This window comes from Salmo salar, chromosome 24, assembly GCF_965601325.2.
Source record: "Salmo salar chromosome 24, fSalSal1, whole genome shotgun sequence".
Lineage (NCBI taxonomy): Eukaryota > Metazoa > Chordata > Actinopteri > Salmoniformes > Salmonidae > Salmo > Salmo salar.
In genome coordinates, this window is record NC_138314.1 from 26,889,787 (window position 1) to 26,907,527 (window position 17,741).

At 40.5% G+C, this 17,741-nt stretch overlaps 1 protein-coding gene across 5 annotated transcripts in view; it reads right to left on the reverse strand.

The window, feature by feature from the left end:
- Positions 1 to 17,715, reverse strand: part of LOC106585456 (ral guanine nucleotide dissociation stimulator) — a 29,248-nt gene extending 11,533 nt beyond the window's left edge. The window contains exon 1 of one of the 5 annotated variants that reach the window (XM_014171680.3): positions 17,037 to 17,715. In XM_014171680.3, coding sequence (XP_014027155.1) covers positions 17,037 to 17,057 — 21 coding nt within the window. In that variant the 5' untranslated portion in view covers positions 17,058 to 17,715. Of the gene's footprint in view, positions 1 to 4,591; positions 4,976 to 9,661; positions 9,847 to 11,768; positions 12,048 to 17,036 lie in introns of those variants that run through there. The other 4 variants (XM_014171679.3, XM_014171678.3, XM_014171677.3 and 1 more) reach the window with 4 other exon arrangements.
- Between the last annotated feature and the right edge of the window lie 26 nt (positions 17,716 to 17,741).

Below are 17,741 nucleotides of genomic sequence, written 5' to 3' on the forward strand. Positions count from 1 at the left end.
AATGACATCGCCGAAGTCGAGGATCGGTAGGATAGTCAGTTTTACGAGGGTATGTTTGGCAGCGTGAGTGAAGGAGGCTTTGTTGCGAAATAGGAAGCCGATTCTAGATTTCATTTTGGATTGGAGATGCTTAATATGAGTCTGGAAGGAGAGTTTACAGTCTAGCCAGACACCTAGGTATTTGTAGTTGTCCACATATTCTGAGTTAGAACAGTCCAGAGTAGTGATGCTAGTCGGGCAGGCGGGTGCGGGCAGCGATCGGTTGAAGAGCATGCATATAGTTTTACTAGCGTTTAAGAGCAGTTGGAGGCCACGGAAGGAGTGTTGTATGGCATTGAAGCTTGTTTGGAGGATTGTTAACACAGTGTCCAAAGAAGGGCCAGATGTATACAGAATGTTGTCGTCTGCGTAGAGGTGGATCAAGGAATCACCCGCAGCAAGAGCGACATCATTGATATTTAGAGAGAAAAGAGTCGGCCCAAGAATTTGACCCTGTGGCACCCCCATAGAGACTGCCAGAGGTCCGGACAACAGGCCCTCCGATTTGACACACTGAACTCTATCTGAGAAGTAGTTGGTGAACCAGGCGAGGCAGTCATTTGAGAAACCAAGGCTGTTGAGTCTGCTGATAACTGTTGAGTCTGCCGATAATTGTTGATAGGCCTACTTGAGTAGATGTTTTATTAAGTGTTGGATCTTAAGGTGATTTTATCAAGTGTTGATAGGGCTACTTGAGTAGATGTTTTATTAAGTGTTGGATCTTAAGGTGATTTTATCAAGTGTTGATAGGGCTACTTGAGTAGATGTTTTATTAAATGTTGGATCTTAAGGTGATTTTATCAAGTGTTGTACTTGAGCACACACTAATAGTGGCACCATACATTCTAATAAATAAACTTCCTTATTATGAAAATAAAAACCAAGACATTGACAAACAGGTCCTGCGCTTTCATGAGAGAGTGATGATTAAGCGAGATACTAGACAATAGTGGGAAATCCCTATAAGGAAGAAAGGAAAGGAGCCTCACACAAGGAAGAACTAAAGTCCACCAAGTCATGCAGTTTATCAGAAAGCGAAATTCAACTGGAAAGTCCGTCAAAAACGAAGGAATAAAAACTAGCCTGTAATGGACTGGCTGAGGACCTCTCCGTAACCACAACAACTACACCATTTGAATGGGTTCCGTTTCACAAGATCACTTTTTATGCAAGACTGCATCAGAATAAAAACTTCTATGGGGAACTTCCTCTATCAAAGCATGTCAACAATGAGTGGGCATATTAATGGTCTCATCTATGTATTGTACATCCCATCCATAAAAAGAATCTATCTGGAACATGTGTTAGATTCAGTCAGTTAGAAGGCTTATGAATAGCATGTACAGAAGCTGTAGCCACAATGACCACATTAACAAAGCACTGATCTTTGGACTCTGAGCTTGTGTCAACAGAGACATCCATCCTTCAGTCATCAGTGGACAGATGATCAGTTCTATATATGTGCCTGAATAGACAATGTCACATGGCACAATAACAGCTAATGCAAATGCACATAGTATCGCTATAACCATCTACTTTTCATAATTGTATTTCAGTAGTGTGTTGATAGCGTTGGCTATTTGGAAACTGTTGGCCAATTCACAACTGGTTTGATAATAATCACAATCTCCTCCAGCTGTTCAGGGAAGGCCACATAGAAAGTCCCCACCAGAAAGAGATGCTCCAAAATAGAGTACACAGCACAAACAATACACAACACAAACAATAGTGAAGTCCAACAGTGGCCCTCCAGCACAGGCAGCAGCTTCCTCTCACACACAACGACTGTAGAATGCCAATGAGATCGTGGACCGCTTAGGATCCCTTTATCTGGAGCAGAATTGTAACTTTAAACCAAAAATATACGCAAACTTTGCAGAAAATGTCCCATAGGCATCAATTTATGATTTGCACAAAACTTAGTAATGCAAGTGTAAACTGATTGAGCTTTTAGTAATTAGGAATGCAAGAGTGCATTATCTTCTTGACTTCCACATTCTCTTTTGAGTGCCACACTGTAAGATTTATTTTTTATATGTGAATTTAGATCAGGAGCTGTATCCACTAAACTTAGATTTTGAGTAGTCAGACAAACCTAATAAGTCCAAGACTACCACTTATTTGGTATTATTAAGTCTAGAGAATTTGGAATAAAGTTATTTTCCATGCTTCAGGCCGAAACATTCCACCCACTGTCTGTTTCTCTCATTCAACCTCCCTGAACCTCAGTGCTCAGTGCTCTCACTCACTCTCTCTCTTTCTAGCCCTCGCAGTTCTTTCTCTCCCTCTTTCTATCCCTCGCTCTTCTTTCTTTCTCCATTTTAATGATCTACAACAACAAAAGCTCTTCTGTGTCTGTTTCTACAAATCCACCTCCAGTTTCTTGTTACAGGACTCAGTTAAGAAGCTTCCGCCTGCAGTCTTCAGGATAAGATCCAACAAACAAAGGTCTCCTTAACATCAGCAAGACGTTTCTAGACCATTTCCAAACACACACCCCCCCCCCCCACACACACACACACAAAACAACAACAAAGTATGTAATTCACTAGTTAGAGGGAGAGTATGATTTGCTATTGACATATTTCTTTGACAAAATAATATGTCCAATATGCTCACAACCGCATAAGTGGAAATACACTTTAATTCCTAATATTTCCTAATATTTTCATTATTGCATGATTAACAATAAAACGTTTTGATCTGAACAGGCTTTTGGTCCTTCGTATTTTATCAAGGAGAATTTGTGCCAGTTCCACCAGTTTAATCTCTTGGATTGCCCTAATAAACTCATACCCCTAAATAAACTATTAGCTATAGAGTGCAGTACTTTATCATCATAACAGTGTATTTGTAACGAGTTCGCTGAGAGTCGGGAAGCAAGTTCAGGGAGTGAGTAGTTAAATAAATAAAATGAACACAAAACACAAACAACGCACCGACATGAAAACAGAGTCAATAACACCTGAGGAAAGAGCCAAGGGGAGTGACACATATAGGGAAGATAATCAAGGAGGTGATGGAGTCCAGGTGAGTGTCATGAGGCGCAGGGGCGCGAGACGATGGCGACAGGTGTGCGGGATAATCAGCAGCCTGATGACCTAGAGGCCGGAGAGGGAGTATACGTGACAATATTAGCTAGATGACTACGCTTCATGGCTATTGGAATAGGGCCTGAGGACACACGTATAGAGTGATGACAGAGTGGATCCTCCTCACTGCCCTTGGTGGTACCACTACCAGTCATTTAATCTTTCAGAAGACAGAGTGACCATAACACTATCAATCTTATGTCAACAAGCCTGTGACACAGCACTACTGAGATAGACCAAATGATGCTATATCTACAGTCTCTTACTGCTTCAGATCAAGGATAGCTGTCGTGGGGTTACAGGGGCCCTAAAGCGATCAATGACCATTGGCAGAAGTGTCACATTAATTGCAGTGTCCTGAGTTTCTTTATACACAACTGAACCATTGAATCCCAATACTGTACATCACCATACATCCTCAGCTGAAGGAGAAGAATGGCTGTGATTGTAGAGGCAGCTCCTAGCCCAATGAAAGAGGGGGATTAAGCATCAAGTAATTGTGTTACTAGAGAGGATTAGATTAGAGGAGAGAGCGAGAGAGAAATGTAGGAGTGGAGCCTGAATTGCCCTCTCTAAGCATGTGACATGTATAAATGAAGGAAACATACTGTCTTTAATAATAAAAAAATCGAATAAAAAATACAAATAACATCGTCTGAGTTCCAGCCTTTAGTTTCGCAAGCTTGGTGAAAATAAAGGCATATTTTATTCTTCAGAAGGTTAGTGAACATATTTAAAACATTGACAGACAGTGGTGTTATTGAAAACACACACACATACACATACAGGGTGTGCATAAGAATGCACTTTCCCAGAATTACCGATGTTTTGCCTGGCAAATCTTGATCTGATGTAACAACTAACCGAATAGCCAAGCCAACATCAACTCACTTACTTACTTTTCCAACATTCAAAGTCACTGTATCAATTGCGCTCTTGCCCTCATCTGATTCCATGTGATCGAAGGAGGCATTATGTAAGGCCAACCAATTTGATTAGTCATCCACATTGCCTTATTTGCTGCAACGTCTCAGTGAATGACAACTGCTAAAGGAACCGACCCACTTTATAATATGTGCTGAAGTATATGTGCTTCTTTACTCTTTCCCCACATGCCTATAAGGCCAATACTGAGCATCAGCAGATAGTAAATTAAAACCAACATATTCCACTCTTTGGACCTTCCTAGATAATTGAAATGTGTCCTTATGCAATGGGTAGTAGGCTACAGGACACTCCGGACACATTTCTAGAGAGCATGATACCAACCATATAAAAACTCTGCCACATCACTATGAACTTCAGTAGGCCTAAATTCTTTACATTTCAATAAGACACAAATCACTAGGCAACTATCACACCAAATGTTCAGTTTAGTGACACACTAGCTATAGGACATAAGCCTAAAATACTGTCTCAGTATTGATGGAGAATTCTTTACGCACAGTTCACCAACTTACCTCAAATAGTGGTAGGTCAGGGTCCAAATGTGTGAAACTGTTAAGGACCACCGGGCTTTCGTCCTCGCCAACCTCCAGCTTTACGCCATCCCAAATATTGCGCACCTTCCATGTTCCAGCATCGAACATCTCATCGAGGTATCCCGAGTTGATGCTTTGCGCATCAGAGCACATCCCCATAAAGTGGACCATTAGTAACGGATACGATTATGGCAGTCAATAGATGTGACAACCTTTCTTTGTCGTATATCCATAGTTACGTCTGCTGATAGGCTACAATACATTTCATTTTACCAGAGGACCACACAGTAAAACGTGAAGTACAGAGACGAAGCTGGCTACTGTAGAGTGCTAAAGGCAGGCGCCTCGACCTACTGTACTTAGAAATGCATGACTCATTGCGGAATGTTACTCATAGCTCCTCCTCCTTTCTTACGGTACTCGTCCCTCTGTCAATGTTGTTACTATTAGGTCGCTGTGGAAACCGTTTCCAGATAAGGTATGTTCAAGACTGAAATATTGGTCCTGTTAAAACGTTTCCAATGCAGATATCCATACAGACAAGAGGTATTAGACATCACCCCAGTAGAAACAGAAAAAGGATAGAAAAAACTAAAGCGTAGGCTATAATCCACTAAAACCTTAGAATAAATCTAATGAATAAAAAAACGCATCTGTGTTACAATTGGATGGACCATAGTCAGTGAACCACCGTGAGGGCAATTCCCTGGGAATTAGTGAGTAGAACAGCATACTTAAACGCTGGGGTATTATAATATATATATATATATATATATATATATATATATATATATATATATATATATATATATATATATATATATATATACGTTCATATACAGCAAACACATAACAATAATAATAACAATAAACATTACCGAACACGAGCTCTTTAATCTCACCCCCTCAGCCACTCTCAGCCCATCCCACCTATCACCGTAGACCGCCCTCGTTTGATGTCCATGTGCCATATATTTTTGAATTGTGATGTTGTACATTCATTTTGAACCTTTCTAATCGCATAGTATCCACAGATTGTGAGCTAAAGATGAAAACCTTTCCAACGAGTGTTATTATATAATTGATCGATTGACTGTGGTTTTCCAAATCCCCCAACACTGTTTGTAAGGTTCATTTTAAGTGAATGTTTTTTAACCATTCCTGAACCTGTGACCAGAAACAAGCTACATAGGGGCATTACCAGAATAAATGATTTAGTGATTCTGTCTCTTGCAAGCAAAATCTACAGAGCTGAGATGGTTGTATGCCCATATATATATAGCATTCTGTTGGTGGCAAGAATTTTGTATAATAATTGAAATGGAAAAACTCGGAAGTGTCGAAATTAGTTTTTGTATCAGTTCATATACCATATGCCACGGAATCGAAAATCTCTTTACATTTCTTTTGCAACCTTTATGGCACAGCTGTCAACATCTTTGTCCTCAAATGAAACTGTTATATTTTTCTATTTATGCCTATCCATTTCAGCCAATTTATATCTTTAATATATGGCAGACAAGTTCCCTACCTTCTTCCACTTCCCTCCTCCATTTTTGTGGTAATTCTGCAATCAGTTGGTTGTAATTTTGGATTGAGCAGACATTCCCATAAACACTGAATAAAAATAGTGTCTGTGACATAACTCCACCATTTCTATTAATAATATCTTTAATAAATACAATACCATCTTTCCATAAAGAATGTTTTTTTTTTTACAATCAATATATTCGAATTTAAGCATAATATTTGTTATGTATTTTCTGGAGGATTAAATTGAAATTGTAACCAGCTTTGTATGGCTTGTTTAAGAAATGGAGATACTTTAAAATACGTTTAATTTTCAATTAGTCGGAAATGAGAAGTTGTAATCTGTATAAAGGCAAAAAGGCCATTTTTGAAGACAGGATGAGCCTTTCTTGGGTATTATTACTGCTCAATTATTATTTTTCCTATTACCTGGAGGTGAGGCGTCAACTATAGCATTCAATACTTTTCGCATTTTTGAAAACAGCTGCTTATATCACAAGGATGACACGTTTGCAGTTCAAACGAATGGTATCATTGGTGTTATTTATGTCTCTTATATTCTGTGGATGAGTGCCCATGTCATCTCCAACATTGACTGGACAGACCATTTTGCTGGTATTTCTCTTGAGTGACACTCCCCTCTACTGGTCAGAATTGGAACACACTTGGAACCTCTTGAGAACCAAGCTTTACCACAAGACATTGCAAAATACAATATTCAACAACATAGAAAGAAAAAAAGAAAAACAGGTGTGAATGTGAATTGGTTCATTCGCATCTGCTTCAACAACAGGGTGTGTTTTCCCCAATACATTCCTGAGCCCTCATTTTCTCCCCTTTCCCAGCATTCAGCAGCACAAAATACAGATTCCCAGTGCTGCTACGCTTCAAATTCACAAATCTCTCCCTGAACAGCTGTATGGGATGAGGAGATACAGAAAGACAGAGAAATAGAGAGAGAGAGAGAGAGAGAGAGAGAGAGAGAGAGAGAGAGAGAGAGATGGAAATGGAAAGTTGTCAGCCTGTAGGTGCAAGCAGTTGGTGGCAATCAATGCAATGTAATTACTCTGCTACCTTTTACCCTGCGATGATTTAACAACAGTCCACCCTATTCCATTTGTCAGGCTTCCTTCTGGAATCAACAAATAACAGTGTTGTTCTACTATGGCTCTGGCAAATACCCCAACATGATTTACTACTCTCTCAGGAGAGGGACTTCATCCACACACGCACGCACACATACAAAACACACAAACTTTGCACACTCTACCTTAATTGAAATCATGTGAGTTTTCTGACATTTTCAGCCAACCAACACACTCAACCCAGTGACCACAATTCCTGAGGTTGCCATGGCAAAAAGGTTCCCATTATCCATAATTCAACAAGAATTAGCAAGCATAAATGAATCCACCTTGAAAGGCTTGCATTGTCATCAGCAAATCTACATGGTGGTATCTGTTGACTAGGAAACTTGAATGATTTCGCTGCAATCTGCTGCTCATCAAATTGCTGTTGGGCAACTCCATGGTAACAGAATGATGGCACCAACAGCAAAAACCTTCAATCTGTTACCAAACTTTGCATCTGCACTGTTCTTTAAGTAAATGTGTTTTTGTCAAATGTTCAGTGCAAATTCTAAAACATTGTCATTGTGCACAGAATTCGATGGTTTATTTAACTTTGTAATCATTGGTTTTTGCTTGGTATAAATTTGAATGTGAAAAATCTTTGTCTCAGCATCAATCTGTTACTGTGGAATTGCCCTGTTGCCGATAATTCTAAGATCCACAGCTTCAGACCTGTGCCATAGTGGGTCAGGGCCAGGCAACACAGGCCATGGTGTTTTCAGTCGCAGGTCAGTGTTACATGAGTTCAGTCCTTGACCGCTCGTCTCATGACAAGCCCCTGTGAGCTAACAGACCCAGAGAGACAGGTCTCACCATATAACAACAGGCCTTTATATCACCAGACAGACTGTTTTAACCATGAATCATGTGCAAGCTATTCAGAAGAAAGAAAAATAATGCTAGTTGATCACAACAATTCTCTGCGTGAGTTAATTGAGAGGAGACCCTGGCCTTAACCTTTTCCTTTTTATGACACTTGTCATTGTGTTTTTGGCCACTGGGCTCACCTCAGGTTGTGCAATTGTACTATCTGTTACTACTAACCTATAACTACAAAATACAGAAGTATGAGCATATCGGACTTACAGTGCCTTCAGAAAGTATTCATACCTCTTGACTTATTCCACATTTTGTTGTGTTACAACCTGAATTCAAAATAGATTAAATATATGTTTTTTCTCACCCACCTACACACAAAACCACATAACAACAAAGTAAAAATATGTTTTTAGAATTTTTCACAGATTTATTGAAAATCAAAATGAAATATCTCATTTGTATTCACACCCCTGAATCAATCAAAACACGTTAGAATCACCTTTGCCAGTGATTACAGCTGTCAGTCTTTCTAGTTAAGTCTCTAAGAGCTTTTCACACCTGGATTGTATAATATTTGTACATTATTCTTAAAAAAATTATTCAAGCGCCGTCAAGTTGGTTGTTGATCATTGCTAGGCATCCATTTTCAAGCTGATTTAAATCAAAACTGTAACTAGGCCACTCAGGAACATTCAATGTCGTCTTGGTAAGCAACTCCAGTGTATTTCACCTTGTGTTTTAGGTTATTGTCCTGCTGAAACGTGAACTTGTCTCCCAGTGTCTGTTGGAAAGCAGACTAAACCAGGTTTTTCTCTAGGATTTTGCCTGTGCTTAGCTCTATTCCGTTTCTTTTTAGCCTAAAAATGTTTCCTAGTCGATGACAAGCATACCCATAACATGATGCAGCCACCACCATGCTTGAAAATATGAAGAGTGGTACTCAGTGATGTGTTGTGTTGGATTTGCCCCAAACATAACGCTTTGTATTCAGGACATACATATATATTTTTGCAGTTTTACTTTAGTGCCTTATTGTAAACAGGATGCATGTTTTGGAATATTTTGTATTTTTTATTCTGTACAGTCTTCCTTCTTTTCACTCTGTCAGTTAGGTTAGTATTGTGGAGTAACTATGTTGTTGACCCATCCTCAATTTTCTCCAATCACAGCCATTAAACTCTGTAACTGTTTTAAAGTCACCATTGGCCTCATGGTGAGATCCCTAAAAACATAATTCCACTTTGACATTATGGGGTATTGTGTGTAGTCCAGTGACACAAAATCTCAATTTAATCAATTTTAAATGCAGGCTGTAACACAACAAAATGTGGAAAAAGTCAAGGTGTGAATACTTTCTTTAGACACTGTAGAATAGAGTCAACAAAGCCAAGCTATTGGATAATATGCCACTGTCAAATGTGAGGAACACACACATATGCACACACGCACATGCTCAGGCTCAATAAAAGCATGTATAACATGGTAAAAGAAGCTAAGTAAAAAAATATCAGATATCAAAGAAACTCACATTTCCCGGCGTAATATTAAGTGTATCAGAGTTGATGCCTACCTGTCTGTCTACCTCTCTGTGTCTCACAGTAATGAAGGCAGCCTGGCACATAGACTGAGTCCTACAGCAGCCTCCACTCCTCAGCAGTCCACAGGTCCACTGAGCCCACATCACTGCTTCCCTCAGAACCAGGAGATAACACTGGAGATGAAACCGGAACGGGACGAGCAGGGCTCAGAGTTCACCCTCCCCTCGCTCCCCACCCCAGTCACAGATTGGGTGACCACTTCAGGCCCACCCCAGTGGGTGTTTACTTAAACAGCTGTGTCAACACGCACAGAACAATAAAACATTAACTTCTACTCAAAAATAATAGGGATTCCAAAAAGCCTGTTAATAGCTTGTAAGAGTGAATACACTGTCCCTATGTTCAGCTGCACAAACCTTAACAAACTTTGCACTTTATTTCTCTGAACAGAAAAGGAAAATGAAATCACTGGCATCATGTTACCCTGAAATTCCCAGGGGTATTCCCATTCAACTAACGTTGTGACTCACTCATTTGTGAGGCAAGATCTATACAAAAGCTATTAGGCCTAACAAAATATGATTATGACAATTCTATATTGGCATCAGAAAATCAACTAATGGATTGACAAATGTAGACATGTTAGATTTCAGCTAAACCGAAAGCAAAAATGGTCAGCATAAGCAGTTAAACCAAAAGTAGTGCCACTGCCAACACAAGTACAGCTTCTTTATGCTGGAGTACGTATAGTTCGAACTATAAGTTACAGGTGTTTTTGTGGTGAATCTCTGATAAAGGTTACAGAGCCTAGTTTTATGGGGCGTTATGCGAACTAGAAGCTGAACAAAAAAGTCCACTAAGTCACAGAGCTATAGCTCTTAGAGGAACTTCCCCCTGACAGACAGAGAGGTGGCTCCTAAAGAAACCTTCCATTCAAACACAGTGAAATAACTCCAGCGAACCACAGCCCTCCTGACAGAAAGAGGCTGCTCTTATGAACGGCTGGATTTATTGCTTGCCATTATTTCAAGCAGCTGCTAGCCCATTCTGAGGCACTCCTAGCTCATAGGTCTTTGTATTTAAAAATCCTTTTACAATACCAACTGCTCTGCAGCCAACTGAGAACCATTTGAAAAGCAATCACTCTTAGGCAGTTGAACAATACCTTGAGGAGACAGCCTATCTAATAACAGGGGAAAACATGGTCTTTCTGACATGGTTTGGGGTGTCGGCATGCTTCACAGCCGAAACAGTTCGGAAGAGTTTGTGCATATATTATGACGACTTTTGTGATGTTTGTTTGTTTTGGACTTCGGTAAGTTTTTTTTCCGGTTGTTCAGGCACACAAAAAAATTTCTTGAGGCAAGCCGAAGTTGTTAGCTGAAGTCTACGCCCCTTCGTCAGTGATTGGTCAACAGTAGGGATCCTTCAGGAAAGTCTTTGTTGTCATTCAACAAGAAATTACTCCTTTTCGTGCCCATTTTTTAATTTAGAAATACTCCACCAAACATTTTTAAGAGTGCCAGAGGGAACACAACGTTTTTCTTTAAAACGCCCCCAGTGCAACGATTCTGTTTTCCAATTGTTTTTTTTCTACAGGTCATTGTAAATACACTCTAGACCAGCAGCTACCACAGGGACCTAGTACAACAAAAACAACTTCCTCTATCATTAAGTGTAAGAGAGTGTGAGACAGAAGAGTACAGCTGGAGCAGAACAGCTGACACAATGAAACACACAGAGATGCACCTGTCACAGTCAGAAGGAACTAGAGAGCAGATCACATAGTCTATTTCCAAACTCAGTGAATAACAACAACACAAAACCATCAGCAAGTATTACCATATTTATAACTATGTAATAAACAATAAAAACACATCCACATTCAACAGTGGGCATGATCAAACATGTATGAGAAAAAAAGCAGAAGTGAATGACATCCCAGGGGAATGGTTGCCTAACTAAACTGTGAATGTGTTCCAGACACACTGAACAGCTGAACCCCACTCCGGTGGTAGCATACTGTAGCATACAATCACAACCCTCTCTCAATCACAACCCTCTCTCTCACCCATAAACACACACACAGCCAAAGAGACTGCGACTGCCTCAAATTACAACAGATGAGCTCTTTCTTACCAGATCATCCAGTATGTTGACAGGGAAATCAAACATACACATCTTGACTGGCTGAGCCAGGGCTTTGTGAAAGCTGGAGAGGGACTTGGTCTCCATGCTGCTAATTTCACTCCCAGAGACAGAACACAGAGGGTTGAGGCTCCTGCAGCAACAGATCGCTACTCTCCCTTTCGCTTTAACTCTCACTCTGCATCAATGACATACACACACAAACAAACGGGAACTTCGGGCTGCTGCTGACAGAAACACCACCACTGCAGACTGGAAGGAACCCCTCCGCTCCCTCATCTGTTTCTTCTAGCCTCTCTCTCTCTCGCTCTCCCACCCTCTCTCCCTCCCCCTCTCACTCTCTTTTCAGCTGCACAGAGTGTTTCTCACAAGGGAATGTCTGTGTTCTCAGCAGCTGCCCTAGCCGCTGTCTTCTATTTCATCCTGCTGTAGGTAGAACCCCTCAGCATTCAGCAGCACATTCAAACATTAGTGGCTGATTTTCCTTCCTCAGTAGCATTGTAATGTTGTTCGCACACCTTTTCACACGGACCACAGCCTACAGAAGTATGCAGAAGGCAGAGAAAAAAAGTAATGTGAAATGCAGCAGGTATGCTCATTTCCCTCTCCTCTCTGACTGTGCTGCAGTGTAGTCAATGTTAACACTGGAGGTGCTGAAAAAACAACACATCCAGGTAAAACAAGAGAAAATAGCTCTGGGGCAAATCCATGTCGCTATGTCGGCTGCTGTCAAGGCAAAATTAGAAGTGTTTGTTTGGCTGAAAGTGATACATTAGAGGTGGAATGTGTCCACACTCAGTCCACACATCTTTCTGCATGAAGTACTGCTCCTGTAAATGCCCCAGCTACCCTCTCTAGTAGCTCACTAGGACTTCAAACAGAGAGCAGAACTCAAATGAATCACAGACATGATACTGCATTTAGGTCACACAGCTTTTAGCTCAAATGGCTAAAGACTAAAGTTGTTTTTTTTACAAGATTAGACAAATAAGTTGTTTCTCCTATGAAAAAAGCACGTATAGACTTTGTACATTTTGATTTAAAACACCCTGTTTCATAATTTACAAGAGTGAGTGTTTCACAGTAGCTGTTTTGAAATGTAAGTTTCAAAAGCATCTACATGTAGTACTAGCGTACTGAGAAGAGACCAATGAGAAGTGAGAAGAGACCAATTTGTAATCTAAACCAAATCAAACCCTAATTCGTAGATTGGGTGCAATTTAACATTGTCTATAGGTAGACAGATAAGTGGGCAGTGAAAAGAGTATGTGTCCTCTATGTTCAATAGAATGAGGGTTGAGACACTGAAAACTGTTTTCAGATGCAGTGGCTGTCCCACACTGCCTGCATAATGTAGAACAGTAGTTGTCAGGGAAACTGTAAGGCAAATATGTCCCCTCATAGGGCTAAATCGTGTGGCCAATGCGATGGCTGCATGCATGCGAGTCTTGCCTCACTGCCACAGCCAGGACAGGAAGCTGGTTGTGGCATAGGCTACACGTCCACTTCCTGTAGACAAAGGCAGGACAGGGTGGTGCACAGCACACTCAGAACCCACACCATGCAGACAACAAGGTGAGTTTGTTCTGCTTAAAAGTATAATAGTCTCTGCCACCGGGCATCATCTATTTGTTATTAATAACATCATCTTTGCTCTCCAATTTCAGCATGTTGTAAACACAAAACGTCTTTGCTCTTCAATTTCAGCATGTTGTAAACACAAAACGTCTTTGCTCTTCAATTTCAGCATGTTGCAAACACAAAACGTCTTTGCTCTTCAATTTCAGCATGTTGTAAAGACAAAACGTCTTTGGTGATATCCAAATAGTTTTATGGAACTTCCATGTCGGCTACTAGTTAGCCAGACTACATAAAAGGGATCGTTACTAACAGGACCCAAACTGTAGTTGGCCAACCTTCTTGATAGCCACTCTAGCACAGGTGGGATACAATGGGATTTGCAAAATATCTTGCAAAACAAACCACTTTCCAAATGTCACTCTTTTGTTGGGTCTTTTGCCCATTCATCAGCAAAGATAAAAACAGCATATGCTCGCCATACCTGTGCATCCCTACTTCCTGGTCACCTGTGTGCCAATATACATGTGACCAATGACCTAACATATAGTGTCCTCTAGTGTACAAATGATGTAGAATATACAAAGACAGAAACTATGGACAACATAACACACAACAACCACATACAATGCATTCGGAAAGTATTCAGATCCCTTTACTTTTTCAAAATGTTGTTATGTTACAGCCTTGTTCTAAAATGGATTCAATTGTTTTTTTTCCCCCTCATTCATCAATCTACACACAATACCCCATAATGACAAAGCAAAAAAAAATATTTAATTGCTAATTTATTAAAAATAAAAACGGAAATATCAGATTTACATAAGTATTCAGATTCTCCCATTCTTCTCTGAAGATCCTCTCAAGCTCTGTTAGGTTGGATGGGGAGCGTAACTGCACAGCTATTTTCAGGCCTCTCCAGAGATGTTCGATCGGGTTCAAGCCCGGTCTCTAGCTGGGCCACTCAAGGACATTCAGAGACTTGTCCCGAAGCTACTCCAGTGCTGTCTTGGCTGTATGCTTAGGGTCGTTGTCCTGTTGGAAGGTGAACCTTCGCCCCAGTCTGAGGTCCTGAGCACTCTGGAGCAGGTTTTCATCAAGGATATTTCTGTATTTTGCTCCGTTCATCTTTCCCTGACGAGTCTCCCAGTCCCTGCCACTGAAAAACATCCTCACAGCATGATGCTGCCACCACCAAGCTTCCCCGTAGGGATGGTGCCAGGTTCCCTCCAGAAGTGATGCTTAGCATTCAGGCCAAAGAGCTCAATCTTGGTTTCATCAGACAAGAGAATCCTGAGATGGTTGTCCATCTGGAAGGTTCTCCCATCTCCACAGAGGAAATCTGGAGCACTGTCAGAGTGAACATCAGGTTCTTGGTCACCTGCCTGACCAAGGCCCTTCTCCCCCGATTGCTCAGTTTAGTTCAGCTCTAGGAAGAGTCTTGGTGGTTCCAAACTTCTTCCATTTAAGAATGATGGAGGCCACTGTGTCCTTGGGGACCTTCAATGCTGCAGAATTTTTGTTGGTACCCTTCCCCAGATCTGTCAACTGTGGGACCTTATATAGACAGGTGTGTGCCTTTCCAAATCATGTCCAATCAATTGAATTTACCACAGGTGGACTCCAATCAAGTTGTAGAAACATCTCCAGGATGATCAATGGAAACAGAATTCACCTGAGCTCAATTTCGAAACTCATATAGCAAAGGGTCTGAATACTTATGTAAATAGGTATGTTTGTTTTTTAAGTTTTATACATTTGCCAAAATAAAAAAATAAACTGTTTTTGCTTTGTCATTATGGGGCATTGTGTGTAGATTGATGAAAAAAATGATATATTTAATCAACTTTAGAATAAGGCTGTAACGTAACAAAATGTGGAAAAAGTCAAGGGGTCTGAATACTTTCTGAATGCACTGTAAGTAGGCTGAAATGGCTCCTACAGTAGTAATGGCATAGCCTTTATACTATTGGAACAATGACAGCTTGCAAAGTAAGGTTACACACAAAGGCATTGTATCATAATTTAACTCACATTGCAACTCATTCTGATGATTAAAGGGCAGGGCGAAAAATATATAGAAGGATTTTAAGGTGCCTCTTCTGCCTTGTGCACAGAAAACTAAGGCGTGTGATAAAAAAATCCCAGATTCCTGTCACATTCCATAAAGTAGAAGGAGCCATATGTGTGCAGTGAGGCCAGTCTATTAGAGAGGAGGCCTGCTTTTTTCTATTCAGAATCAGAAATGAGCTCATATGCCACATCAAAACTGCTTAAAGTCATACAACAATGAAGAGCAAATGCATGAAGAAGATCGATCGTCTACAGTTTTGAAGTCAGGGAAGGAGAAAGACCGAGATCAAAAATGAACAGAGCCATCATTTCATGCCTTTTTAGGCATGTTTACCCCCCCCCACCAGACACAGACAGACACACACAAGCACACAGACACGTGCACATAAAAAAACAAACTTTGTGAAGCAGTTCATGATAGGTTTATGTACAAAGGAAGACCTGTGTTCCAGGAGTGACGCAGAGAGCAACATCCTGCAAAACCTCTCCCCGCCTGAAAACTCATGGTCAACAGGTGATGTTACCATGGTAACCCCAGATATTTCCTCTCACATATGTATAATATATCAAAATCCAGAGAGAGCAAACAAGTCCATTTCAAAGGCTGTTGGAGAGTTTGTTGTTTTTTGGGGAGGCTTTCTTTGCTTTCTTTATAGCCCAAAATCTGAGTTTAACAATGGGAGGTCACCCTCCCTCAGACGCTGAAGGCCAGAGGGCCTGATCCAAAAAGGATATTTCCTAGAGAACTTCACTTCCTTGCCAAGAATATCATTGTGTTTATTGTTAATTCTTATCAATGCACAGCCTGTTATAAAAACAACAAACAGAGATTTAAATATTAGGCGTCATGCCCTTTATCTTTTAATCAGAAAAGTGTGCATGTGTGTATGTCATTAAATGTGAAGGCAGCCTACACAGGGGCCTTTGTTGGAAACACACAGCCTGAGAAAGGACCGGTTATACTATAGACTAAATATGTATTGAACAGGGCCTTTGTTGGAAACACAGACAGAAACACACATGATGAAGACATTGGAAATGCAAAGAGACTCCAGAAAGTGTTGTATGTGTATGCACACGTGCATGGGTTTTCCTGTCTGTCTGTGTGTTTGTGTGTGTGTGTGTGTGAGAGAGAGAGAGAGAGAGAGAGAGAGAGAGAGAAAGAGAGAGAAAGAAAGCATGAGTGTATAAGTGAGTGAGAGAGATTCACAGAGAGAGAGAGTTTATGTGTTTCACATTCCGACCATATCTAAGGAAGCTGACTAACAGATGCTGTTGCAATGATGGATGTGAGATAATGATGTTTATTCATGCACCGGCGACGAGGGGATGATATTTCACCTTCAGCATAGTAGACCATAGGGAGAATTATCCACACATCCAAGAAAGGCATAAACATATTTGGGGTCATGGGCATGCTGACAAATTACGATTCACATGCATTCAGATTAGGGGTTTATTCAGTGAGGTTTCAGATGAAAATACTCCACCATGATCAAAATAATAATATGATGTATTATTTATTATGTGTGTCGACGCAACACTACAACACCGTGACAGCTAGTGCACCTCACATAATGAACGTTACCCCAGGTGACTGTAGTATACCTGTTTTTCCAGCATTATCATCCTCTCAATTTCATGACCTTCTTCAAATGTCTTCTCGTGCACGTTCAGAATAGATTCTCATTTCTTCTGTTCCGGCATCCAGCATTTTGATTATCCACAGTTCGTGTACCAAATCAGCGAATGGTATCCTTATGGAAATGTCCTCAGTGAGTTCAGCACCACCTTGAGTTGATGTGTAGTACGATACTGTAATAGTTTATTCAGCTATTAGTCTAAACTTCACAATCCATTGCAATCGATCTGCATTTAATTTCTAGGTCATCCTCTATCTTCATTCTCAAACCTCCCCCTGCAACCACGGGGGGCGTAGAATGCGCATTGGTCTGATTTGAACAATTTCATGATGCCATTTCTTTCTTTGGAATTGTTCATTTAATCCAGCCACAATAGTAATACAAACACTAGTCATTTAATGCCTGATCCTATCATTTTACTTTGGTGTACATCGCATCAAGCAGTGATGCGTTATGTCGACTGATGCTCAAAATAAACTTTTAAGCAAATATGATTTACAGCTGTGCGACTCACATTTTTTTAAATGTCAAATCTTTCAAATCCAGCTCGTGACCAGTCAAGAAAAAAATAGGAATTTACAGTATGCGTTAGCTCAAGCGTATAGAAAGTGTATGCTCTTGAACATCCCACCAAAACGCATTACCAAGAGCGCAAATGCAGCGTTGATAC